This window comes from Thunnus thynnus, chromosome 14, assembly GCF_963924715.1.
Source record: "Thunnus thynnus chromosome 14, fThuThy2.1, whole genome shotgun sequence".
NCBI lineage: Eukaryota > Metazoa > Chordata > Actinopteri > Scombriformes > Scombridae > Thunnus > Thunnus thynnus.
This window is the reverse complement of record NC_089530.1, coordinates 14,556,666-14,584,162: the sequence shown is the minus strand read 5'-3', so window position 1 is coordinate 14,584,162 and position 27,497 is coordinate 14,556,666. Positions and strand designations below refer to the sequence as shown.

Genomic DNA, 27,497 nt, shown 5'->3' with positions numbered 1-27,497 from the left:
CATTCTGCAGACATTTTATGGAAAAGCCTTCATCTAAGATTGTGATATAATGGATTATAGAACAAAAAGTGCATTTCATTTTCAACCTCTCCCAGATCACTCAGGTGACAGCGTTCGGTTTCCACTTCCTCTATATATACAGACAGGTGACAAATTAAAGAAAAACTGGTACAAATTTGAATGTTGACCCCTACAGTGAGGGGATCTGGTGGCTCTGTTATGCTTTGGGGGGCATTTTGCTGGCATGGTTTAGGTCCATTGTCCCCTTAGAGGGAAGAGTCACTGCAAATCAATACAAAGTTGTTCTGAGTGCTCACCTTTATCCTATAATGAAACATTTCTATCCTGATGGGAGTGGTCTCTTCAAGGATGACAATGCCCCAATTCACAAGGCACGAGGGGTCACTGAATGGTTTGATGAGTATGAAAATGATGTGAATCATATGCTATGGCCTTTGCAGTCATCAGATCTCAACCCAGTTGAACTATGGGAGATTTTGGATCAACGTGTTAGACAGTGCTCTCCACCACCATCATCAAAACACCAAATGAGGGAATGTCTTTTGGAAGAATGGTGTTCATCCCTTCTGTAGAGTTCAGATACTTCTAGAGTCAATGCCAAGGCGTATTGAAGCTGTGCTGGTGGCACATGGTTGCCCAACACCATATATATATATAGTATATTATACTGTATGTGTGTATGTATGTGCACCATCATACTAGCCTACTTTATTTTTTATCATTCTTTTTATTTTGCTTTATTTGTTTTTATTATTATTATCATAATTACTAGTAGTAGTATTAGTAGTATTTGTATTAGCAGTAGTGGCAGGAGTAGTATTATTAATATTTTTTCAGTATAAAATATAGAAATATTGTAAGAATGCTATACGTAGGAACAACATCATATGTAAGCAAATGTAAATCCACATAAACTCTTGCACTCTTGCAATAAAGCTTAAAAAAAACCTTGATGAAAGTCATTCCTCCTGAACATGTTTGCTTAGAAACCTGTTGCATTTTCAGACCTTGCATGCCGAAATCATCCAAACAATTGTGGTTAAATCTAGAGCTAAAGTAACCATCAGGAAAAATGACTAATCAGAGGGAATAACATTCATATTACACTGTAATTATATGAATTTATCAAACATTTCAGAATGTCTAATTAAAATCTGATATCCACACACTGTACAACTTGTTACACTGCCAGTATAACTAGAACATTGCAAAATCAAGATGATTCTTATCATTACTGTGTAAGTAAAAAAAAGATCAATTTGACAGTGTATTTGCATCAATAATGTAAAGACTCACCTTCCTTGCAGAGGAAAGAACGCAGGATGAAGCCCAGCAGCAGCTCGCTTCACAAGCAAGAACCATCTCTTTGGTTTTGCCACTCTGTCCCCCTCCTTCCCTCTCTTACTCTCGGTGTCTCTCTCACTGCCTCTCTGACTCTCACTCATTGTCTCTTCCTTGCTTCTATCAATTCAGTTCAATTCAATTAAATGGGGCTTTTCTGGCATGGGAAACCGACGTTTACATTGCCAAAGCAAATGTGAAATAAAAACGACAAAAAATGTATATAAACAGAAAAATTGTGATTTTGCTGTTAGAAATAGATATATATACTATATATACAGATAAGTAGAAAATAGAATAAATAAAATATAAATACAAATGAGTGAGAACTATATAAACTGCAACCTTTTTTAATGAATGTCCGATATGTATGTACAGTAAGTATGTTTATGTACAGAGATCAGCACAGTGCAAATGGTCAGTGCAGGAATACACAAGTGATTGACAGTCTTAATGGTGGTTGTATTCCATTGGACGCCCACTGCAGAGTCTTTCTTACAATTCCAGTCTGCTGTGGTTTTTAGTTGATCCTTTCCAATGTGTCAAATAGTTTTCGTTTTGTTTTCTTATAAGTTGGTTTAGTCTAATGGGGTTTCTGTCTGGCGGCTCTGCTTGTGTTTGTGAACAGAGTCCCAGAACCTGCTGGCTGAGGGGGCTTCTCTCTAGGGTCTCTCTGTAGGTGAGGGCTTTGTTATGGAGCGTGTCAGGGTCACTTTCTGTTAGGTAATTATAAAATTTAAATGCTGTCTTCGGAATTTTTATTATTAGTGTGTATCCTTTGCGGGCATGCGTTATTTGGAGTTTTCCGTTGGACACGGAGAATCTATCCCACACTCACATACAAATGGTCACAACAGTGGCTGATAGATAATCCTACACGTCATTGCAGCTACTTTAACATGCAATTTCGCCTATTCAGAAAATGTAAATGAGCAATGAAGGTGCTCGAGGAAACACAGTGAACTGTTCCACCATCAGCATTGTTTCTGGAAAGACAATGGAGACAACATCTTTGGATATTTCATGCAGATGTCACAATTCTACTCATGTGTATCTTTCACATAAAGGGCCCTAAGGACAAAACACAAACAAAAGCAAAATCACCAACATTAAGCAAAAATGCTACAAATACTAAAACATGTACAAAAGTGAAAATATAAATTTAAGGAAAACGCAAACATATAAAAGAAGAAATGCTACAAAAGACTTGACAGACCAGATATGGTCCTGGCCTCTAGGGGGAGTGATTATGTCACATTGGCAAAGACACAGTGGGCTTGTATTCATTTCGCCTCCCTGGAAAGTGGGCAAAAGTAGGCAGCTGCAGCAGGGGGAGGTGACAAAAAGCTGCAGTCAAGATGGACACTTCCCAGCAGCCCTCCCATTCAACACAGGGAAATTAACATCCTGTCAGATCTGATCCTAATTTAATGAACTGTTATCAGACCAAACTATTTGTTCTCAAACTCCAATAACTGTTGTTTAAATGATTTTCTTCTGTATAATTGAGAAGAATATTAAACCAAAATGGAAGTTATATGTAATAATCATGACAGCTTTTATTGTATTCTTGAACTTCCATATTACTAAATTATTTTACATAAAAAATATAGATATAGTAGAATTTTCAATATAAGTGTCAATATGACACACTGGTCTAACATTTAAACAGGTGTATACCATGGTCTGGGTGAATACTCTTTTCTGATTGGTCGGCAGGTGTGCGTTAAAACTGTGTATGGCGGACGTAGTTCGGTTCAAGTTTAATCACCGTTCTAAATTCATCCCCTACCCAACCTGTAACCGTAGCATTAAAGAGCACAGCTGTCAAAGGTTATCTGTTATCAAAGAAGTTTTGAAGAATGGGACGCAGCAGAGGAAAAAGAAATGGAGAAGAAAAGAAAGAAACCAAGTGAAAAATGACACAAGGAACTGACACCTGAAGAGCTTAAATTGATAGAGGAAGAAAAGGATGAGAGTAATACAAAAAAGGAATCAAAATGGGCAGTTAATATACTGAGAGACTTTCTCTACCAACACTGATTTGGAGACATATGCTTAATGACACCTTACATGAATTTTATGCCAGGGTTCAGGCTGGCGGCAAGGACTGTGTGGCAAGTTGTCATGACAACGGTAAGATCTTGTTTCATCTTTGAGTTTTGAGTGCAAAACTTTCACCAAAAAAAGACCCTACACGTTGATTATCCCTTACTTTAACAACTCTTCATTAAAAACCACTGAGCATTATTTGAGAAAGCATATTTATTGTTCACATACAAACATTATTTACAGAATATGATTCTTTATATTGTTCCCTATAAATACAAATATTATTAATATAATATTATTTCCTTATATCAAAGCACAATCCAGTTTTAAAAATCAAACAACAAACGCAATTTATGAAATAGAAATCATCCTATAAAAACAAAAGTGCAAAATTAGAGAGCTGTGATTTCTGCTCGTGTTATCCCAGCATCCTTTGCCATGGCATAGAAATGGCCTTGTTTTTCAAGCAGGTTGCTCGGAGAATCAAATTCCACAATTTTACCAGCATCAAGCACCATTACCCTGCGGAGGAAGAACATAGACAAAACCCGCTGACTGAGGAGTGTACAGAAGGAGTGTGTCATTACTGCCCGGCAGAGGAGGATCTGGTGAAGATAAACTTCCTGCTCTAATGTGAAACGGATGGATGTGTACATATTTGTGCAGAACATTTGAAAACACAGTTGGTCCAGAAACAAGGACAGGAGGGTGGGGGAGAGTGGGCATTTTGTTTTAGGTGAGGATTTTATGTTTTTACATGTGTGTCAGCCTTGCAACAAACAGACAAACTGCCCAGGATGTTTCCCGCCTTTTTCTAAATGGATGCTGAGATGAGATCCAGTCTACCTGATGGATGGATATATTGATGGAAAAGGATATATGGGCCAAATCAGAAGTTTTCAATCATTTTTTTTGTTTTTATATGGGTATTTTTTTTTGTAAATGCTCAACTCTGGTGACCTCCAGTGAAAGTAAAGAGTTCATTCATTCATTCATTCATTCATTCATTTTACATTGTCAAAAAAGTGCATATACAAGGTTCCCCTCACTTTAAGGTCAGTTCCAAAAAAATGTAGTTAAAAACCTGTAGTCTACTTTCATAATGTAAGTATAAACTATCGCCATTGGTTACTGCATTTCTTTCTCGATGTTGTGCTATGATGTTATTGTAATTCTCAACTATAACACAACATAAAGTTAACTGGGAGTACTGGAAGCACCTTTTCATGTGGAAACCTAGCTCTTATATATGAAAGATTTGTTGAATACATTTATTGCACATAGCCTACACCACCTTTCACCCCTATCTTTAGGCTATGGCACTGCACACACATCCAGAAGAAGCAAAAGATGACTTTGAAGTCAAAGAGATCTTTTCATGTCTGATTGTCTACAAAGATGCATGTAGGGGCTGAATTGCACCTCACAGCTGTGACCATCTGACGTCTGTCACAAAACAGGAGGCACCCTAACTGCTGGAACACCTGCTCCATTAAAACTGATACTAGCCCATTGTTTGAGACTGAAACAGAAGACAAAGGTCTGAAAAAAAAGAAACAAATACACAAATAATCTAATTCTATTCCAATTCTTACGCAGCAAACTCCATCTGATGATGAAGACCGTCAGGTATGATTAAAAGCTCCGGATCAAGCAAGTAAGTAGAGCTGAGATTGTTTTGTCAGTTGCTATTTTCAAGATTAAGAATGAAAGCTCTGAAAAACCTTGTGTTTAGATGATTTTGTCAAGTAAATAAAACACTTCTATATGCTGAAAGTGTTGTTTAATCCAGTTTTTGTCAAACAGCAGTTTGTCATTTTGATACTTTCATAAGAAGTAAGGTGGTAGAACATGCCATTTTTGGTTTATTTGCTTTATATTATTTGTTTTATGTTTACTTTGACAACAAAGTAATTTACTTCTGGGAGGAATTACCTCATGTGAAAACATTGCATAAATAATGTGTCATACTCAGTGGTGTGCAAAACAAAAGAAGAGTGAAGGAAGAAAGAAATATTATGTTATGTTCACAGGAGAGGAAGGATGGCCAAAACACTTCATCAAAACATTTTATGGAGCATTAACTCACCTGGAGCTATCCATGATGCTATGCAAGCGGTGGGCGATGGTGAGGACAGTGCAGTGTGAAAACTCTTTGCGGATGGTGTTCTGAATCAGGTTGTCTGTCTCCAGGTCAACAGCTGCTGTGGCTTCATCCAGGATTAAGATGCGAGATTTTCTCAGCAGCGCTCGGGCCAGACACAGCAGCTGCCTCTGCCCAATACTAAGAGGAGAGTGATATGTGTTGATATCTCAGAAGAGCATTTTTGGAGCACACATTAAATGGTTAAAATAAAGTACAATTGGACGATTATTAGCAATAGCTTCAAACATACTCCAGGTTTTTACCCTGACATATTATTGATATTTTAGGACCTTCTGGCACACTTGAGCTGAGCTTGAGCTGTGTTAGTGACATGTACTGACACCCAATTAGGCTTAGATTGTGTGCAGTGAACTCACAACACGTTCAATGACAAGGTAATTATCTGAAGATGCTGGAAATCACCACACTGGCAGGTGCTATATATGGTCTTGGTGTGCATACTTAGGTAGGATTTGCACATGGCCAACATTTCATTTGATGGGAAAAACAACAGCAAATGGTTTTACCACAGCTTTAACAGGGGATGGAACAACATTAAATATGTCTTTAACAAGACTGGAAGCTCAGTCCAACATCTCTACCTGATTACTTAACTGAGATATGAGATTGTATATGTTTTGCCATTTACATCAGTGTTGACTGAACTGTGCATTTAGGTATTTGTTGGACCTACCTGAGGTTCTCTCCTCCCTCTGCAACCTCATGTTGCAATCCTTCCTGCAGCCCTGCTACATAGTCCTTCAGATGCGAGAGCTCCAGCACTCTCCAGATCTCCTCATCACTGGCTCTGTCAAATGGATCCAGGTTCATTCTCAAGGTCCCGGAGAACAACACCGGATCCTATGCCCACAGGGTTAGGTCAGTGTACCATTTAGAACAGAATGCTGTGTGTGGGTTATAGTGTTTTTCTCATTTTGTGTGTATACCTGTGGTATGATGGTGAGACTGTTTCTGAGGTCATGCAGGCCAAGGGTGAAAATATCTATGTCATCAATGAGGATACGACCTTCAGCAGCTTCAATGATTCTGAACAGGCAGTTGGTTAGGCTTGATTTGCCAGCTCCTGTACGGCCCACTATACCAATCTGGATACAATGAGACAACATGGCGAACAGGACAGAACATGTGAAACATATCTTTAAACACATCTTATCATATGGATTTTATAACCTACAGTCACTGTTTCTGAATGTTATGCACTGCATGTTACGTTGAATGCATGGCCCCCTTTCAGCGCACTGAACAGCTGTGGAACACCTGATCCAGGGACTTCTCTATTCAGCAGTCTAGATAAAGCCTACATACTGATTATATATACAGACACACATACAAACCTTCTCAGTGCTGTGAATGTCACATGAGATTCCATGCAGCACCAGGTCTAAACCAGGTCTGTAACGGACCTTGTAGTTTTCAAACTGCAGTCTTCCTGCCTCAGGCCACTGCTCTGTTGGACGAGTGTCAGTTACCCACTTGGCCTGTAGAAACACAGACACAGTGTTGTTTTTCATTTTGTGAGGTCATTGCTAAGATTGTGTGTTTTTGTTTTGTTTATGTTAGGTGTGTATGACGTGGGTCTATATATATTTGGAAAATTAAGTTTATTTGTGTTATGATGGAGAAGTTGTGACAAAGAAAGATGAAAGTCCCTACTGGTGGATGTCTCGATATCAATAAACTGCACCTAAGGGAGCTACAGTGTGTGGACCTTCGTGTTTCTTTGTTACATTGTTTCATTGGTCCAGCACCTGTTTGAAATTTATGGGATGTGCGCATCTACTACACTTCTGGATGTTGGAGAGGTTGCTATGGTGAGCTATGACACATCTGCCTATGTTTGTCTTCTATGATTGTGCTTACTTGTATGAGCAGATAGAGGAAAGAACGAAAACATAGGACTTAAACAACAAAATGATAATGACACCATCTAAAGACACTTTTATAAATTCTGTATCAAAAGTATAAAACTTAAAAGATCATCACATTCATTAAAAAATGAAAGGAATCAATTGAAAACAATGTGTTGTCAGCAACTAAAGCATAATTCAAGAGCTCATGTTTGCAGAGTGGTTTGTAAAAGTACAGAGAAGCTCTCTATTCAACATACCTCGTTCTCAATCTCTGTGTATTCACTCACTCTCTCCACAGCTACAATATTGGTCTCCAGCTCTGAGGTCATCCTCACCAGCCAGTTGAGGGTCTGAGTTACCTACAAAACCCCAACAGGAAAGAGGAATATGTTCATATGTTTAGCATTATTACCACCTTATTATCACCGCCGGCATCATCATAATCACTGTAATTATTATTGCCATTGACATCAACATCATCATCTGCAGTGTGGTAATGAGAATGTGAGTGTATCAGCGACTGACATTAAGGGCGTAGGATATAGACAGGCCAACCAGGCCGCTATCCAGAGAATCTCTGGAAATGACGGCAAACAGAGCAGCGAAAAACACCACCAGGTTTCCCAGAAACTCCAGACGAATGGCCAGCCATCTGTAGAGTGAACAAACACGCATAGAAATCTACACAAGTGCAAACAAATTCAAAGATGTCATCATTTTACCAACACTCTGAAAATCCCACAAGGGTAATTATGTGCTTGGATTTTTTAATGATTTGTGTTTGAAGGTGCATTTGCTGTTCAATATCTGACCTGTTTGACACTATCCACGGGTAGACACACTTGAGGTTTTCATCAATAGTTATTTCGTTGTGTTTAAGAAATCTTTCTTGATGGCCATAGGCTCTTATCACCGACAAACCCGACACCGTCTCACCAAAGTGTGAGTATATGGGAGAGCGAGACACTGAGTCCAACCGACGCAGCTGCCTTGAAGTTGCTACATAGAAGCGCTAGTTAAAGAGAGAGGGCAAGAGAAATCAACAGAAACACTGGATGGTTTAATTGGATTCCCATAACAGGAACAAACCATTATCTTGTTTATATTCACTGTCTGCTTTCCTTTTTGTTACTTTTCAGCAAATAAATCTCCTTTCCTCTTTATTGTCTTTTCCACCTGCTGTGTTTTTCTTCACATTTGCCTGTGCTATGTTGTTCTGCTTACCTGTACAAAGTAGTAGACCAGGGCCAGAGGAATGATGATAATGGTGAAGTAAGGGGTGGCCAGACAGATGACAAACAGTGTCCCCAGCACACCCAGCAGACACAGGAGCCAAGAGCGGAAAGATTGTGGGATGGCTTCGTCCACTGTGAAAATATCCTTTTGGACCAGTGTTGAGGAAGTTAGTGTTTATTTAAAAAAAAAAAAAACATTACAGTGGTTTCAAGTGACCCAGAACAGAATAGAACAATCCAATTTAGATAGACACCTCCATTTTTTAACTTATTCCCATGGAAATACCAGACTTCCTGGCAGACAAGGACATATTTGAGTATATTTGAGTGTGTGGGTCATCACACAGAGAAGGAACATCAAGCTCAATTTTAGTCTAGTCTGCCTGACTCATTGATCCTTTATCTGACTGAGGTTTGAGCAAGTTAGAATCTACAGCCCCAAACATGGCTCTGAAATATCAGTAGCCTAACTGCGCTGTGTGTTGATAAATTCATGGCACTGTCAGTGGTGTTGAAGTAGCAGACAGATTTTTGTCCATTCTGTCAGTTTTGTCTTGGATCTATAATATTCTCTAAACTATATACTATAAATACTCTATTTCTCACTACTATATTGTAGCCTGTATACTCTATAGAGGAGTGTCACCTTCGTGATCAGACAAGTAGTAACATGTACTTGTGGAAGAGCAAAAGGATCATAGAAACACACCGCTGCCTGTGGTATTCCAATAATATTCCTAAAATATTTCTATGATCATTCAGTAGCATCTATGCTGTTGAAACTACACTTCTAGACCAAGCCATCTCTGTAACAAAATATTTTAGGGGATACATGACCACAGATATAGTTTTTACTATAGATGTTTGGTGCAACCTGGGAGTGAAGCAGGTAATGCGACTGAGGAAATTAACCTTCACTGACCACACTGTGCTCAGCTGGTACATTTACATAATTTGAGGTAATGTTTATACCGTCACAACTACGGTGTGTTTTGAAAAATAAGCATCATTGAAATACTTAATGTCCACTTCCGGTCAAAGGATCGGCCTACAAACATATGTATTTAGCCTAATAGCAGTTTTATTAAATCAAAATTATAATCACAATTACAATATCAAGATTTAGGCTAGGTCTATGTAATAGTCCTGCAGTCCTTGGTTTAGGGTTACGGTTAAGGGGCCATCCTGTTGGGCCATCCCCTCTGTTAAAAATTAAGAAATCAACTACTGCATAGACTTGTTCAAGTTACCCTCTTAAGTCTACAATTATAAAGGTATCACAACCTCCGAAAGCAAGAACAAAAGAAAATGGGAAAAATTATGGAAAAACATGAAAAGGTAAATGATAAATCCTACCTTTGCAAAGCGGTTTACAACCCTTCCAATTGGTGTGGTATCAAAGAATACCATGGGAACTCGCAGTATGTTGTTGAGCAGCCTTGAGTGCAGGATGCGAGATGCAGAGACTGAAGCATTGGCTAGGAGCAGTGTACCAAGGAAAACAAAGAAGCCTGCAATAAAACGAGAGTTCATAAAACATGTGTCTGCACCTTCATATCATAAAATCCAGTCTTGCACAAAAACATGAATGAGGTTAGTGAAAAGAATATTGGACCCATGTGCACTTAATATAATGGTTGAAACCTTATCCTCAAGCTCTGAATGTTACCAAAAGGTAAATGGTCTGCATATATAGAGCGCCTTTCTAGTCTTCCAACCACTCAAAGTGCTTTGCACTACATGCCAACATTCACCCATTCACACACATATTCATACACTGATGACAGAGGCTGCCATGCAAGTTGCCAGCCTGTTCATCAGGAGGAGCAGGTTCTAATGCTTATTCACACACAGATGGCACAGCCTTCAGGAGCAATTTGGGGTTCAGTATCTTGCCCAAGGACACTTCAACATGCGGACTGGAGGAGCCAGGGATCAAACCACCGATCTTCTAATTAGTGGACGACCCACTCTACCTCCTGAGCCACAGCCTCCCCAAGAATGTGTGAGTTAAATAGAGGCAAGATTGAAGCACTGGAAGATCTGCTCATTGTAAAAGACACATTTTAACTTCTAAGAATGGGACAAATGTGAAGCATCATGGACCACTGAGGCGAAGAAAACTTCATAATGGTACATCCACTACTTCTGTTAGGAAAGTGCTAAAATGCAGTATATCCATTTATTGCTTTCAGGCCCGATTGTTGTAATAGTGTAGTTCTTCATCTTGCAGTACAATGAAAAAAACATACTGTATGAACCCACACTCAAGTGCACTTCACTCTACTTTTATCACCTGTTGCAAATCAGTTACAGTTAGTCCAAATCTTTGCTGCTTATCTGCTAAATGAAGCACCACATCAGTTTGGTTCATTAGATCATCTTATGAGGTGTTTCATTCAGGCTTCTGCACCTGATTTGCAATCCAGGAGAGGTACTTAACATTGAAGACAGACCAAATGGCTGAATAAGCCTGAGCAGCATGGGAGGGCTTCAGGAACTAAAAACAGTTCTCAGTGTGAGGAGACAGGATATATCATCAGACGTTTCCTGCCTCAGGAGAGGGTGATCAACTTTTATAAACAAAATCTTTATGACATGCTGACAAATACTTAAAGTACAGACTGCACCAATAACTCTCCAGCAGGAACCATCAGTAAAATGGAAATATAATACCCAACACATGGCTGATCTACTTTCATTCTGTAAAGGTCTGTTCTCATCATTGCAAGCAATCATAAGAAACCATCTTTCTGTCACTTGCAAATCATGATACGGGTGATGATTAATTTTTCTTTCTGTTTCCAGATAAAGCAAATTCATAGAGGGTCACAATATGCCAACAGCTGAGAAAGGATTGTGGGTTTGCCAGTTATCATTTTATGACTTTCATGTTTTTGTTTCCTCATCTGACAAGAGAATGGATCCCCCAAACCACTCAAACCACAAATGCTGTCCTATTTATGAACAAAATATGCTGGGCCTGCTGATTCTTTGTCCAGTCTTCTGTTATGTAATGTCCCCTATATTACATTGTCTTACAATATAGCCCTCCCCCACCCCTTCACCCCCATCCTTTTTTTAAAATAATTATTATTATAACAGTATAGGTGGTATAATTGAAACAAACAACATCCTCACACTATAAAAAAGATCAGTTGATTAGAAACATCTACTGTACAGTGATATAAACGCTTGGCTCCAACATCAGCCAATCCTTGTATGACTCACTATGGTCTCACTAGTCAGCATGTTTTTTTTTTCCATCGTCACACTTGACAATTTCAACATCAGCCTATCATTTACAAGCAACTGAACTCTGCACTTCAAGCTGTAACCTCACCTTGATCTGTTTACACCCTGTATCTGATTGGCTACAGGGAGAAATTAAAGAAACTGGGGGCTGCAGGCCCTATAAGTCAAATTAGAGAATTACAATAAAGGAAGATAATGAGGAGACAAAAAGAATAAGACTTTTTTTTATATTTCAAGCAAAATGTGATGTGCTTTAGTGATTCCTTTGGCAGTGGTGCTTCTCTTTACTCTACAATGATCAACCTGGATACGTAGTAAACACACCCAGTAACATGAATCACTGTACACATGTGACAAGACTCAAAAATGTTGAAACAGCTGTCAACTGTTTGACAAATTTCCGCTAACATGACGGTTGCGCTTCCTCAGTTCAAGCTTTTCTATTCTGACATTTCCTGAGGTCTAGTTAGATGAGACGATCAATACCACTCTCATGTCTGTGTATTAACTATGGAGCTGGAGGCTGACTTACTCTCTCCAAAACTGAAATATATGTCTGCCACCACCTTTAAAGCTCACTAATTAACACATTGCATCTCATTTGTATAACCAGGAGACAAGTAAAAATGTAATAACTTTAACACTCACAATAAGGTACTAAAAAATCCTGATCAGTTAGGGGAACAAGGAATGAATGAGGAACAAATCAGTAATGACCTGATAAGAGCCGAAGACATGTAATAGATGCTTTGTTCATAGGATATTCCTGAATAACTCTAAATAAAGGACTATATAATAGATAATGATGAGTTTAGAGGGAACAGACTTGGAGACACTTTATCATTGAATCATTCTGTAATGATTACCTCAAGTCTGTGTATTATTTTTCTAGACATTGAAAACAAATCAATACTCTTGGTGAAGGCACATTGCGTTTAGTGTTACTGCCTTTCCATAAAGCTCCATAGTCAAAATTACTCTATACGAATTTCGTTTATTAAATTTCCTTTAAGTATCAGCATCACTAATGCTGCAGGATATGTCACCAGGATATTAATGTATATATGCCCTGAATATAATGATCAAAAGATTTATTTTAAGAATCCTGCTGTCTCTGGTTTGTTATTAAAGAACTAAATGTGAAATCACCAGTAAAAACTCAGGAGCTGCTTGTCAGTTTTGTAGGAAGATGCTATACTTTACTTGAGGGGGCATAAAAAGAGAAACTAATGTTTAAGTAATTAGCTGGTTCAGAGCTCATCTCTGCTTGAGGCTCGAAGCTACATTACCCACTACTATATGATAATAATAATAATAATAATGAGATGATGATGATGATGATTATTATTATTATTATATGGAAGTGTCTTAAAACCACACAAACAAAAAGACGCCTTCCATCAGCCAAAGTACATTAAGTAAGTTAATTAAACACAAATTAAACTGACCTAAATGCGCAGTATTTTTAACCTTCACATGACCAACTCTGCAATCATACAACTGTCTTGAGTTGTCAGGTGACAAGTCATAAACATGGGAATCTGTCCCATCTATCCCACATGACTTGAACGTGGCATAAGCTTCGTTAATCATCCCCCGGCTGTACCTCCATATGTTGGCACAACCATGAGAGTGGTATTGACCCACTCGTATAACTGTCAGCAAAAAGTAAATAAGTGTGTCTTCCAAAATGTAAAACTGTTAAATAAAAAGTAAACTAAACAGTTACCTTGAGCCACTCCCAGGACTCCGAACACTCCCACCCTGGTGTCCCTCTTCCAGGCAGGGTATGTCATGTTGTAGTACTCCACTGCATCATTGGTCCAGTCACTGAGCCACAGGTTCTGACCGATGAAAGCTAAGTTCTGGATGAAGTAAACCAGGAAGACCATGACAGCATATCCCCAACCCATAGCACGCAGGTACTGGAGATACACTGAGAACTTCACCTGGATGTCAAAGAGAGAAGAAGAAAATCATAAAACAGCTCTAATTTTGTGTCTGGTATGTGTCATTGAGAGTATTTAGCAAATGAAGAACTCAGTTTACTTGTCCTGTTTCCATAGTTTCCTTATCTATTAGCCTCTGGCCTTTCTTAGATTCATCAACATCTTCTGATTTTCTTATTGAACTATTTTTTCTTAATCTGACTCTGGAAAAAAACAGACCACATGAAGTAAGAAAGCATGCAAAGATAAAGATAGTCAGTGAGAGGCTAAAATGTGGCTCTTGTATGCTGTGCATGAAAACAAGAAAAACTGTGTGAGACAATGTTTTAAACAAGCATTTAAGATCTTATCATGGTGGTGACTTGCTTGTGTGCCTTAGAAGAAGCTCATTATCCCACACAAACACACACACACACACACACACACACACACACACACACACACACACACACACACACACATACACACACAAGCTGTTTTTGTCTATTTTGTCACCCACCACTTTAACGGTACTCTAACCTGGTGTTGCGCTGGCTGCGGCGGACACTGTTTTCTCTTTTCAGTGTAACAGATACTGTGTCCTCCAAAGGAGAGTCGTGTTGAGTGTCCTCTGTTTCAGGGATGAGCTCCACGTCTGCAGTATCCTGGCAACTATCTGAATAAATATAGCCACATATTATACATGTTGTCTTATTAAGCTAATAATACACTTCATTACATTATATGCTTGAGGAAATTAAGTCAATATATAGTCAATATAAAGTATTGATATAAATATAAAGAAGCCAGTGTTATTGCAGCATATACAGTGATGGAGCCCTATTTTACAATATACTGTGTATATATATATATAACTTATATTCAAATAGTACCATGTACATAATGCTGCAAGACAAAGATGTAATTACCTGACTCAGAATGGGTTTGATTGGTTTGCTCATTGGCATATGTGTCTAGAAACTCAGAAAAAGCTCCTCTGCTGGCACGAAGGCTGTTGTAGGATCCAACCTCAGAAACCATTCCATTCGCCAAGACCACAATTTCATCTACATGAGGCAGGAAGCTCACTCCATGAGTCACCAGGATGCGAGTCTGTACAAACAAAGACACATGGGGCTTCAGCTGTGACAATGATTCTGCTCTGATGACAAAAAGAGAGAAGATATGCTGTACTGTATGTATATCAGCAGGCCATGCGGGATGACTGTAAATCCACAATTTTAGTAGTTTACATAATTTATTTTTCATATGAGGTGTTCACTATCAAAATGCATTTGACATATACTAATTTAGGAGAAAAAAAGTTAAGAACTAAATCTGTAAAATGCTACCAATATTATGCCATATTAGAGCTGCAACGATTAGGCAATTAATTGATTAGTCAATGGACAGAAAACTTTTTTGATAACCGAATAATTGTTTTAGTCATTTTTTGAGGAAAAAATGCCTAAAGTTTGTTGTTTTCAACTTCTAAAATATGCTGATTTAATGCTTTTCTTCATCATACATTATAATAAACTGATTGTCTTTGGGTTTTGAACTGTTGGTTAGCCAAAACAAGAAATCTGAAGACATCACCTGTGACTTTGATAAATTATAACTTTTAAGTATAAACATTTTATAGACCAACTGATTTATCAAGAAACTAATCGGCAGATTAATTGATAAGCAAGTTTAGTTGCAAAAACATTTTCAAATGATAGATCTTTTGAGGTGAAACATTAATACTGATCAACACTTCAAGGTTGGCTCAGCACAAACCTTGTGTTTGAGTATTCCGTTGGGTCCGATCACTTTATCAAAAAGATGCTTTCCAACATGTGAGTCAACAGCAGACAAGGGGTCATCTAGCAGATAAATATCAGCCTGACTGTAAGCTGCCCTGGCCAAGCTCACACGTTGCTTCTGACCCCCTGAGAGGTTGATGCCCTGAGGAGAGTAGAGGAGATGAGAGGAGAGGAGAGGAGAGGAGAGGAGAGCAGAGAAACAGCACAAGACAATATTAAGTTTAAAGAGCTTCTCTTAAAAATGCAAGGAGCTACAGTATGTTATCCATGATTTCAAATTATTTGTCTCTGGGATTTCATTTTGGGACAATACATCTCTTCTAATGCTGCCTGACAGCTGATAAGCCTCAGTTGGTGAAGCTTCCTACCAGCACAAGAACCTTGACAAATCAAAACCAGACATGTTGTGAGCAAGTTTTAAGTGTCAGCATACTTAGAAAAAAGTAAGCTAATGTCTGCTATGACAGTAGGAAAAATATTGTGATGTGTAGTATGTTTATATATTTGGAGTGAATTGGCTAAAAGATGCAAGAACGGTGGTGAGGAAGGGCGATCTGACCAACAACTAATATCACACAACACTAGTATCATGTTTAAAATGAGGGGCATTATCGGACCCTGGTTTTCTGTGCTTTGATAATTGAACAACAGAGACAATTGTTCAGTTAGGGTTAATCATTGTGTTTGTGTTCTCACTGAACATCCAGAATGTGTTTACAAAGAATTACACAGAATATGCCACACAGAGCAACAACTCCCATGACTAATCCTTGAATTCTTGAACCTTTACACCCACATATCCTTGACCGCTGGTCTTACTTTCTCTCCAATCTCCGTGAGGTCACCCCCAGGCAGCAGCTCCAGGTCAGGGACCAGTGCGCAGGACTGTATCACCTCCTGAAACCTCTTTTCCTCATGAGGAGAGCCAAACAAGATATTATCCCTCAGAGTGGCATTTTGGATCCAGGCTTGCTGTGGTACAATTGCAATAGAACCCTGAAAATATAGATATTAAGAGTCAGACACTCCTTCGAGCAACAAAAGGCTGTATTCATACAGGTTTTCATTTATACTAAACACTACACTGTTTTAAAGAGGAAAAAAAATCTCTCTCCATAGAAAAAGGTTCTAAAGCCTTATTCAACTGCATTGTTCACAGTTTGAAGAATTCACAATGCTCCAGTAGCCTTCAGTTTTGGCTTTTATTGGGAAGCAAAAAAAGGTTCAAGCAATTCTCTGTTCAAAATGCAACAACCTGCTCTTTGAGTAAGTGAGTGGAATAAAGGCTTTGTACTGTGCTTCTGTGAAGAACAGGTACATTTAGATTTAACTGTCTCTTGTGGCCCTATTCACACCTGGCATTAAAATACGTCTTGGGTGATTTGATCACAAGTGGACAGCTCTAAGTACAGGTGTGAATGCATCCAAGATGCATTGAGGATGCATTGAGATCCAGTCACTCAGACCACATTTGGAGGTGGTCTGGGCCGCATATGGCCACATTCTTTTAGCTGTGTATATGCAAATGTGTCCTGGGCCACACTGAAGGACTGCCTACTCAACTGATGGGCTGCATCATATTGAAGTGCAAAACAACAAGAAGAAGCCACAACAAAATGGATTCTCATGGATGGAGTACATGTGAAACACGCTGTCTAATTTCCATTTGGGCCGAAGACTTTTGATTTTGCTCGCACACCAAGGTCTTTGCAAACTTCTTCTTCTTCTTTTAATGCCCAGCAGACTAGGCACGGGAAGTGCATTGCTGCTTTGCATGTAGAGCAAGGAAGTGAGATCCAATCACAAGTGGTCACTTTAGACACACGTGGAGACACATTCTAATGCCAGGTGACGTACTTAGAGCTGTCCGCCTGTTATCAGTTATCCTCCATCCAAGAGTGCCTTGTATTTTGTGCAGTATATTTCCATACTGAACTAAACTGCTTTATTTTGAATGAAATCTTTATAGTTCAGTAGTTAACACTGCTGAAGTAAAATGGACATAATTCATCAAGTGGATAAAGAATTAAAGGGCTTGCAATTATAAGAAAAGAAAGCCTTGCCTGGTTCTCTATGTATTTAAAAGCTTAACAGACAATCAGAACATATAACATATATTACACAATGAGAGACAGAGTACTCTCTCACCACTTTTTTGTGAGTGAAATATTCAATTTTTCCAGTGGAACAACCATCTTAATAAACTCCAGTGTTTTGGGGTACTTTGTGTACTCAAAATGGTTAGAATTGAGTCATTTACACATAACAGAACTTGCACATTGTGCACATTACATGTCCTTGGCTTAACACATTGGTATTATGAGACAGATATATAGACAGATAAAGTATCACCTGGATGTTGATAAAGCCTTTAGTGCTGTGCATCTCTCCCAGGAGGGCTGACATCAGAGAGGACTTCCCTGAGCCTACAGCTCCCACTACTGCTATCAACCGACCTGGCTTAATGTCCAAAGACACGCTGGAAAATACACACACAATAAATATGTTCGATATAGTGAAATAGAGCAGAGACAATTAGGATGTGTAATATTGTGTGTGATGCCAAAAACATACTTTTTAAGCAGAGGCTCTGCATCTCGTTCCCAAGCAAAGGAACCATCACATATGCTAACAGCAGAGTCTAACAGATGAAAACAGATGGATAGTAAATGTTACAACGAACAAAAGATCCCGCTGGTAAATAAGCTTCATTGCTCAGCAGAGGAACAGGTGTGAATAATGATAGTGAACCTACTGAAACTGGGGTCATGGCGCACAGTGCCACTTTCAAGATCTTCACCTCCCAGAAACTTCTCTAGGCGCTTCCTGGACACTGTTGTCTAAAGTGTAATAGAACATGGTCATTGGGCTAATTTCATGGCTCAGTATGTCTGCATGTACAATGTTTTGTTGTGTCCTTACTTGCACCATAGCAGCAATAAGCATGGGCAGCATGGCCAGGGGAAATCGGAGGATGTTGAAGAGTGAGATGGAAGTGAAAGCTTTCTCAGCAGTCAACACATTGTCTGAGCTCACCCCTACAAACACAGCAAATGTGGCCAGAGACACCTGGGAAAAGGACAATGTTAGAAAAGGACTTTTACAAAGGGCATCCATGACCTGCTGCTTGTCGTCTTTTTGTGAGGCTCACTGACAGGACTCACCAGAGCGGGGGCACAACTGAAAATGAAGGTGGAGACGGACGTTAGGTAGGCAAACTTCCTCATGACCTTCAGTTCTTGCCCCCTAATGCCTTCCACCTGCGCCTGGAAAGATGGCTCCCATGCATACAGCTTCAGAATCTGGTGGGAGGTGAAGGAGGAAGAGGGAGCAGTGCGGAGGACACGGGGAAAGGGTGGGAGAACAGAGGATAGCATTCATACCCTTATGATGCCAGTAAACCACGGGTGGTGCTTGTAGTACAATAGAAGGACATTTCAGCTTTTTCCTGAGGCACAAAAGTCTTTCATCTGAGGAAGGCCTCACTTAGAGTCCCCAACCTCCACCAATCTGGCTGAACTAGTTTTTAGGCAGAGGTGGTCAGCCTATACCCATTACCACTGATGGTGGGCTATTAACTCTGTATTTTTTGAATAAAGGTACTTACCTTGATCCCATTGAGTATTTCATTCATGATTTTCAATCTCTTGTCTTTGAACTTCATATTCTCGATCTGGAAGGAGATAATGTAAATCAGCATGAATTGGATCCATGAATCCAAAAAAACTGGGAGTACAGAACTAAACAGTTATCTTGCATAATGTTGCATCATTCCCAAATGATGAATGTTTTATTATTTATTTATCTGTTGCTTATTCTTAGACAAAAAGCTCTTGTCTGTATGTTCCTGTTTGTGTTTTACACCTCCATGTGTGAGTGTGGTTTAATCATTGGAATTTTATTTATTTTTTTATTTTTTTGAGCTTTCAAAATGTCCAATCAATTTTGATCTCACTGAGAAATTTTGTTTTTGTTTCTATGGCAACAATTTTCTGTCTTTAAATAGTCAGCATCAGTCCGATAGAATCACAGAAACTGTTTGGGCTCATAACTCATAGGATCAATTAAAAGTTTCTACCAGTGATGATTATAAACAAAGACTGGAAACATGTTATAAAGCACAGTCATGTGGAGTTGTTGTAACTGGTAATTGTATGTGTCCTGGTGTATTGTGTTACTTTTCACACCATATTCATAGTGACCGAAAATGAATTAATATAAATGAATATATACAATACACTAACCTATAAAGATAAGATGTTAAAACTATCCTGTATGTGTGTGTATTTCTGCTGACCTGGATTTTTCTGGCCTTGGTGGCTAGCAGTCCATTGATTGGCACCATTAGCACCATGACCGCCAGTCCTGCCAACACAGAGGGTCCTAACTCCAGCCACAGGAAAACAATGGACAGGCCGATCTGAAGAGGGCAGGACCACAGCAGGTGGATGAAGTTTGTCACATCGTTGAAACGCTGGGCGTCTGCTGACATCAGATTCACTGTTTCCCCAACTGTTGACTCTTTACGAGTGTCATTAGACACCACCAGTGCCTTGAGAAATGTAATAAAGAAGGGGCAGGGGTTAAAGAGGGAGAAGGAAAGTTTTGGGGAGTTGCAATTATTTTAAATGATAAAAGGTACACAGCCAACAAAACACAAATTATTTTTCTTAAAATTCATGTTCTTTATAAGAAAAGAGAAGCAGGGGGTTCTTAGATGCATGGCTATTGATCAGGTCCCTTTTGGAAAAAGTGATTCTGACTCTGATGCAATCTGTAAAACATTTTGAAAACATCAAAGGTGCAGTTATTATTGTATCCACACCCATACGAGATATTGAATAGCTCAGGAAATTGCACTTGGATGCAAGCCAGGAAATATCCCTTTATTCAGTGACAATCGTGTGATCATCTCATGTGCAGATGAAAGTGTTTTTTTTCACTCATGTGTAAAGGGTTAAAAATGTTGTGTATACCAGACATAAATATGCAGTGTAAAGGGTTAAAAATGTATGTACAGGAATATTAAAATGGCATAAAAAGATAACAAGTTAAATGTGTTAAAAATGAACACCCCTATATTTTATTTTATTTTATTGTATCAAATAGTGATTAAATATCAAATTTCATTGTACTTTACTTTGTTTATACATAACATGGGTTAAAATTCCTCAAAATCACATGCATGTACCCCAATATAAGGGATAAGAGTGTTGTGAATCATTTGTGATGACGTGCAACGTTAGAGTTGAGTGGTTTTGCAGTAATGTGTCGAAATAGAGATGTTTAGCTATACACTGTGATGCTAGGTTAGCGGACCTGTTGCTAATGAGTAAGGTAGAATACACAGTACAATAGAAATGCTAATGAGACACGTAAAAGGGGTTTGTTTTGGCTTGTTAATCGATCTTAAGATACATAAAGTGCTAGTGTTTTTACATAAAGCTGCAGGGTGTATGTACACACCCCTCCTGACACCCACCAGGCCAGGGGGACAACACATGCAGCTGACAAGTCTCTGAGGAGGGTGTTGAAAACTGCAGGTGGTCATTTATTTCTCATGATGTGAAATGCCACGTTTTTTACAACACTCTCTGAGGTAAAGTAAGATCATTTTGGTGCGGTGTCACTCCTGTCTTCACCTTTTTGTACACTGCAGCCATGATGGCAGTGCGAACTTTCATCCCCAGAACAAAGCAGCGCTGGAAGTACTGCTGCAGGAACAGTGACTGCAGAAGGGCCACCACTAACAGCAGCACTGCATACAGATAACCTTCCCAGGTATATCTGGATTTGTCCTGAGTGAAGGAGATCATCAATCTAGGGAAAGAAAAATGGTAGTTTATGTTGCAGCTCAAAAGTAATAATTAATAGTAAAAGATAAATAACTAAAAATAACATTTGATTTGACAATCATGTAATGTATTTATATCCTTTTTTCATTGCTTTTCTTCTTCCCAACCTATTTCCCCTCCCATGTCAGCCACTGTTGTTATCAACTGATGTTTCAGCTTATCAATGAGTAGTGCATATTCAAGCTAAAGGGCTGGAGCATTCACAAGGCCATGGCATGCATTTAAAGCTTTAAGATGACAATCAGATGTATCTTGTGCTTAATGGATGAGCTTTTGCCAACAGTTCACCATCCTATTGTATAAAGCTACGAATGTGTTGACCTTGAGTTAATGATCACAGAGAATGCTGACAGAGTGAAGCACCAACCAGCAGTAAACAGTAAGCGTTATTTTGTTGACAGTGATGCAGAGTGAGTTGAAAAGTTCAGGGTTTGTGTTCTAAGTTTTTATAAGGAACAATAAAATAATTTAAAACCACAATCAATAAAAAAAGATCTAAATGTATCTGCAAGGCAAATTAGTTACTTACAAGACAACTACAGAAAATCAGTGAAAATATGCTGATGCCTTAAAGAGGATTTTATTCACAACTTGACTCACTTTAGGAGTTGAGGACTGACAAAAGCCAGCAGGTCCTGCAGAAGTTTGAAGAAGGCGGACTCAATCAGAATCCCTTTAAAAGTCTGGTAAATGGTGGATATCAGCCATGAATTGGGATAGTTCTCTTCCTCTTTCTTTTTGTTCTTTTTCTTCTCTTTTTTGTCTTCTTCCTTTCTCCTTTCCTCCTAAAGAAAAATATTGTTTGAGCATTAATCTTGAAGAACAATGAATCTTGGGCACCTGGCAGAGAATCAATAGTGCTACTAAAGAAAATCCATTTGGAGTACAGAACAATGTACTGTACTGTTTTTTTGTCTTCACACTCACCATCATCAGCACATCCTGACTGACGCCTTTCCTCAGACCGCTGGAGAAGCCATTTTGAAAGGCCTCCTCCTGGGCTTTCTCACAGTTTTTCTTGTTTTGGAACCGGGTGCGAGCAGCACCCAAATTAGACTCCATGAAATACTGGAAGCGTTGGCTGATGTAACCAGTGCTGTCTGCCTCGTTCAGTTCCCACATGTCTTCCTGAACCAGGGGCCGCTTGTAGCCTTTCACCACCATACTAGCGAGAGTAGGAGTGGCATCAAGAAAAGTGACGTTAAGCACACCTTGGCGGTCTTGGTGTATATGTGTAAGTGTTTGCTAGGATTTTTTAACTACAATAACTTTTAATTTACCTGTTAAACCAGTTGAAAGTGATTCTACTCAAAAATGCTGCACCCATCTCAGGATTCTGTAGGAAAAACAATAAAAAACAAACAGTACACAGATGGATAACGTTCACAGCAGGCTGAGGTGATGAGGGTTCAGACTGAATAACTCAAGACACAGAATGTATCATATTTGTTGCATTATTATACTTCTTTTTCAAAACAAAGATAAAACAAAACAAAAATGCCTCCCTCTGGGTGCTTAGGTACCTTTTTTACAAGTTCTTCATCTTCTGGAGAGATATCAGCCAGAGCAGAGAGAATAAGTGCAATCAATTCCAGCCCAAAGGAAATGTAGAAAAGGCAGAATCGAGGGACATCATCGATCTCTCCCTAATGGTCAAAGATGAGTTTAAGAAGTGTTTAAGGGTGAGGGAGATGTAACAGTGAATGGTGCATTATTGATAAACATGGTGAGCTGAATCCATGCTGTCAGAATAATCGGTTTTCTCATAGTTAAAACTCCTCACTCATAATTTGATCTAATGCCTCTGCTCATACCAGCCTGAGTGCCTCTCGTAGCAGGGTCTGGAAAGGGAAAATGTCGCACAGGACCAGGAGAAGCCAGAAGAGGAAGAGAGTGGCAGAGTCTACTGCTCCTTCCCTCCGTCTCACTCCTTCCTGGCAAAGCAACAGCAAGATCTGACAAAGAAGAAATGTAAGAAGATAAAATAAATGAAATCCTTTCATGTTGAAGACCAGAGTGAATAGAACTATACAAAACCTTCGATATTTACCCACGACACAGCATACAGGACAGGGTTTGCGAAGTACACACTAGGATTTTTCACTGTTGAAGGTGGGTCTTTGCTCGGACCGTAATCCTCTCCTAATGTGAGTGCCAGGGCCGCTATGGCAGTCAGGAGCAATAAAGACACAACAAGCTGAGGGGAAGAAAGACAGACAAGACTGGTGAGTAAATCATACAAAGTCAAATCAATCTTCTGAGACAGGAAATTAACTAATTATGGTGAATCAATAGTTAACAATGTTGTTTATAACATTTTCTTTGACACCTTTGATCAAGATTCTTAAATCATGAGTTATTTGTTGCTGGTGTAACTGCCATTAAAACCAGCCTCATATTCTTCTCCCTAAGCATCACATCTGGACTGAAACAGTGTGATTATTTATTTTTCTTGCTGAGTGTATCACCTGTTTGATGAAGTAGAGCTTGGACAGGTGTTTTGTGTTCATGTGTGTCCTCCGGCAGAGAGCCACCAGGTGCCACGGGGCACAGAGCCACAGGAACCCCAGAGGGATCCAGACCAGCACTGTCTGCTCCACACATAGTGGGAGGTCTGGGTCCTCTCTATTCAGATATGAAGCATTCTGAATAAAAAAACATACATATAAGGATTTGATTCATTATAAGGTCCATGCTGCTCTCCTAATCTCAGGGAAAAGTGAACGCAAACACACTCCCATCCCTGTACCCCAGGAGCTCACACTATATTACACTACAGGGACAGCTTACTCCTCCCTGATTAGATATTTAATCAACAGTGACTCACATGTGATTAAATCCTAAATCCCTGCTCACCGCTGTACGCACAGCAGCATGTGTCATGTGCACTTCCGAAGAAGAGAGTGATGGAGAGTTGGCTGCTAATGGAGTGACATGAATTTGGAGTGAAAGGAGCAGAACACTAAGGGTTTTCATGTGTTATATGAACGAAAGACCCTGACACAGTGCAGAAATTGTGGTGTTTCAAAGTTTTTGAGGGGCTGTAAAAGCATTTCTTAGTGTTTCAAGCACTTGAAGTTATTTGTATCTGCTGTGTGAGCAACGTGTTATTAGGAGAAGCCTAGATCAAGTCACAGTCTTCACTCTTAAGCTCAGGAGAAAATATAGGGTCTAACAGTACAGTCTGGAGAGATGTGTGCATGTGCTTCTGTTTTCTGGACTGCATGTGCAGGTGTTTATTTAAATTAAGGTATTTCACTTTTATCAGCTAAATGGATTCTTTGATAAATTTCCCCATGAGGAAAATAAAATCTGTTTTACCTACAGACTAAAGTCTATAGACTTAAGTTTACATTTCTTTCAACTGAAAATGAATTTCATCCAAAACTTTTCATCCGTTTTAATTGTTTCTTATAATCATAATAATGTAAGATATTACATGCGCTGCAGTTGTCAGACTTGCCGAGTCATGTCTTACCTAAGAGTCATTATTGCCCAGTCACGTGTTCACTGTGTACAGGGGTGAAAAAAACTATGTAATGCTTTCAGATCAAAGTATAATCAAACAACCTATTACAAGATTTTTCTTAACTGTCTTAGTTGTATTTTTTTTTGTTTTTTAATTACTTAAAGAGCTAAAATAGGTCCTTCATATTCATCTATCACATACTGTGGGGGTGACTGACACAGTAACATGACCATGTGTGCAAAACAACACAATCCAATATAGAAGCCCTGCAATACATAAACTTTTGTGAAGAAGCTTCTAATTTGTATATATATAATTTTAATATTTGTGTCAGAGGTTGTAATATAATTACTATATTGCAATAACATAATACAAAATAACAAAAAAAGTTATAATATAAAGCAGTCTAGAAAATAATACCACAAACTTTAACCTAAAAAATTACAACAAATTTTAATCAACATGTGACAATAGATACTCCATGTGATTGCATGGTATAATACAGTTGTTACTATTATTGTGTCCACCATCTGGAGTTCTCCATTTGCATTTAAGTATTTAAGTATAATTTACTGTATGGTTTAGCTATTGAACATATATGTGCATCAGAAGCTTTTCAGTGTTTGAGACTATAAAGTGTCAACTGATCCACTGCAGGGCCAACAGGCTATTTTCCTCAACCCCACTGTGGCCTCTTTCAGCGACATTAAGCCTGGCTGTTCAACTCACCCAGAAGATGGACCCACAGTACTCCTCCAGAGCTGCGGCACACATGGTCCACACTGAAGGCTTCAGTTGCCCTTAGACGACAAGACAACCAGACAAGTCTCACCCTCAGCTCTGCTGCCGTCCAGGTCGACTCAAACAATTCTACTCTCACCCCCGGTCCACCCACACTCCGGAGACAATTGCAGGATGTGACTCTGAGGGACTTTGAGCCATGAGGGTTTTAAGCAGAAAGCAAGATTTGCGACCTCCCTAAGCAGACAAAAAACATTGGTTGCCAGAGACGTACTGAATTACTGTGAAGAGCAGACAGGTTAATGGCTAACTTGAGTCTTGATCGCTTTCTTTTTTTAAAAAATCTTCAGGGTTACAATAGTCCTCAGTGACTTGTTTGATGTTTACAAGCACACATGAAGTCCTGCTGTTGGGTAAATGAGAAAACTCCTCTGCTGTAGTGAGAGTCATTGAGAGGATTCAGGTTACATCAGTGCACAGACACAGCGCTCACATGTCTAAAGTTCAACATTTCAGGCAGACGATTGCAGGAAAGAGAAAAAGATTGAGAGAGACAGGAGTTGCATAAGTATTCCTTTGCTCCTTTCTTCTTCTCAAGGGGAGGGAGTGGGCAAATTAGACCCCTTTTCCTGTTGTGTTTCCACTTCTCTTTTGCTGCATGCCTTCACTCTCGCTGACCTACACAGACCCATTTTCGGAACTCAAGTCACATCATATTAATTTTAGGCAGCCATGCATTCAAATGAGGCTGGTGGGCTGAAGCCAGCGAAGTGCTGAAAAAGGTGCAGAATGTTTGTCTAAAATAACTGTTAACTGGTGGGAATTTGGGGAAGGAGGGAGGGTGTTGACTGTTTTGCTGTTTCCCTCTTTTCTGTTTATCTCTGCTTCCTATTCTGATCAGGAGGACTGGACTCCACAACCTAAATATACACTGTACACAAGAGATTCAAGTCATAGTGGTATTTAATACAGAATAACTTCTGTCTTCTGTGCTTTCTAGAAAGTCAGACAAAGAGGAAGTTCAGCAGCCAGAGGGAACGTGCCCAAAAACAAAACCCTTTTGCTACTGTGCAAAAGCTCTGTTTTGTGTGCCCATATTCAACATGTGCCATGTTGAATATGGGCTATTTTTTGGAAAAAATACAACTAAATTGCTATAAATTGCTACCAGATACCGGTTCAACACAAATCACAGAAAAAAAGAGAACTGCCCCTTGTGCATCTAAGAGTCTTTCTGTGTTGAACGGGGGAGAGGAACACTCATAAATGAGTCATCATTGTTGTTTATGTTTCGATTCACGTGTGTCATCCAGCAGCATATTTTCAGCTTTGTGCTTTGCCTCAGTGTAGCAGTTTATAAAAAAAAAAACACACATACAAAACTCAGTAAACATGTTTTATTTGGTCATGTCAATGAGCAAAAAAACCTTTTTTATATAGTACAGTAAAATTAATATATAATCATATGATATATAATCAATAATCATTACCTCAGTGGCAGACTTGCTGTGTAGTGAAGTCATTCATTTACTGTACGAGCAGCAAAACAAACCCTTTATTAGCATTAAAGTGTGTGAAAAGTCTTTCACTGACTGTGATGGTCCCGAGAGATAACATTCTGACTGTGTGATGGTTAATCATTACATATTTGATAACATCACATGGGCCTGTAAACTGACTCACTCACTGTGTGTGTGTGTGTAGCCTCAAGGACAGCCATGTGACACGTGAGGGCAACCCATATGTAATTAAAGAGCACTGCAACTAAACATAGT

General features: G+C 39.1%; 1 protein-coding gene across 1 annotated transcript; it reads right to left on the bottom strand.

The window, feature by feature from the left end:
* Window positions 1–3,618: 3,618 nt before the first annotated feature.
* Window positions 3,619–26,366, bottom strand: abcc2 (ATP-binding cassette, sub-family C (CFTR/MRP), member 2). Its single transcript, XM_067610071.1, has 32 exons — window positions 25,711–26,366; window positions 23,981–24,157; window positions 23,563–23,709; window positions 23,327–23,467; window positions 23,036–23,158; window positions 22,793–22,848; window positions 22,440–22,677; window positions 22,113–22,297; window positions 21,300–21,477; window positions 19,955–20,209; window positions 19,265–19,330; window positions 18,822–18,959; window positions 18,580–18,726; window positions 18,413–18,497; window positions 18,232–18,298; window positions 18,010–18,136; window positions 16,477–16,653; window positions 15,632–15,799; window positions 14,779–14,962; window positions 14,390–14,525; window positions 13,971–14,073; window positions 13,651–13,870; window positions 10,023–10,177; window positions 8,656–8,811; window positions 8,244–8,443; window positions 7,957–8,083; window positions 7,689–7,790; window positions 6,916–7,059; window positions 6,508–6,666; window positions 6,255–6,421; window positions 5,504–5,698; window positions 3,619–3,936 (listed from the first exon to the last, which is right to left on the bottom strand). Exons 1-32 carry the CDS (start codon window positions 25,753–25,755, stop codon window positions 3,807–3,809), a joined length of 4,698 nt encoding a protein of 1,565 aa, XP_067466172.1. The 5' UTR covers window positions 25,756–26,366; the 3' UTR covers window positions 3,619–3,806.
* Between the last annotated feature and the right edge of the window lie 1,131 nt (window positions 26,367–27,497).

What these genes read in the sequence shown, in the direction of transcription:
- abcc2 (XM_067610071.1), bottom strand. Translation starts at nt 25,755, where the DNA reads ATGTGTGCCGCAGCTCTGGAGGAGTACTGTGGGTCCATCTTCTGG. An exon ending in TCCTGTATGCTGTGTCGTGG is followed by an intron (nt 23,468 to 23,562) that starts GTAAATATCGAA and finishes CTTCTTTGTCAG; the next exon opens with ATCTTGCTGTTGCTTTGCCA. An exon ending in CTATATCCTACGCCCTTAAT is followed by an intron (nt 7,791 to 7,956) that starts GTCAGTCGCTGA and finishes GGGGTTTTGTAG; the next exon opens with GTAACTCAGACCCTCAACTG.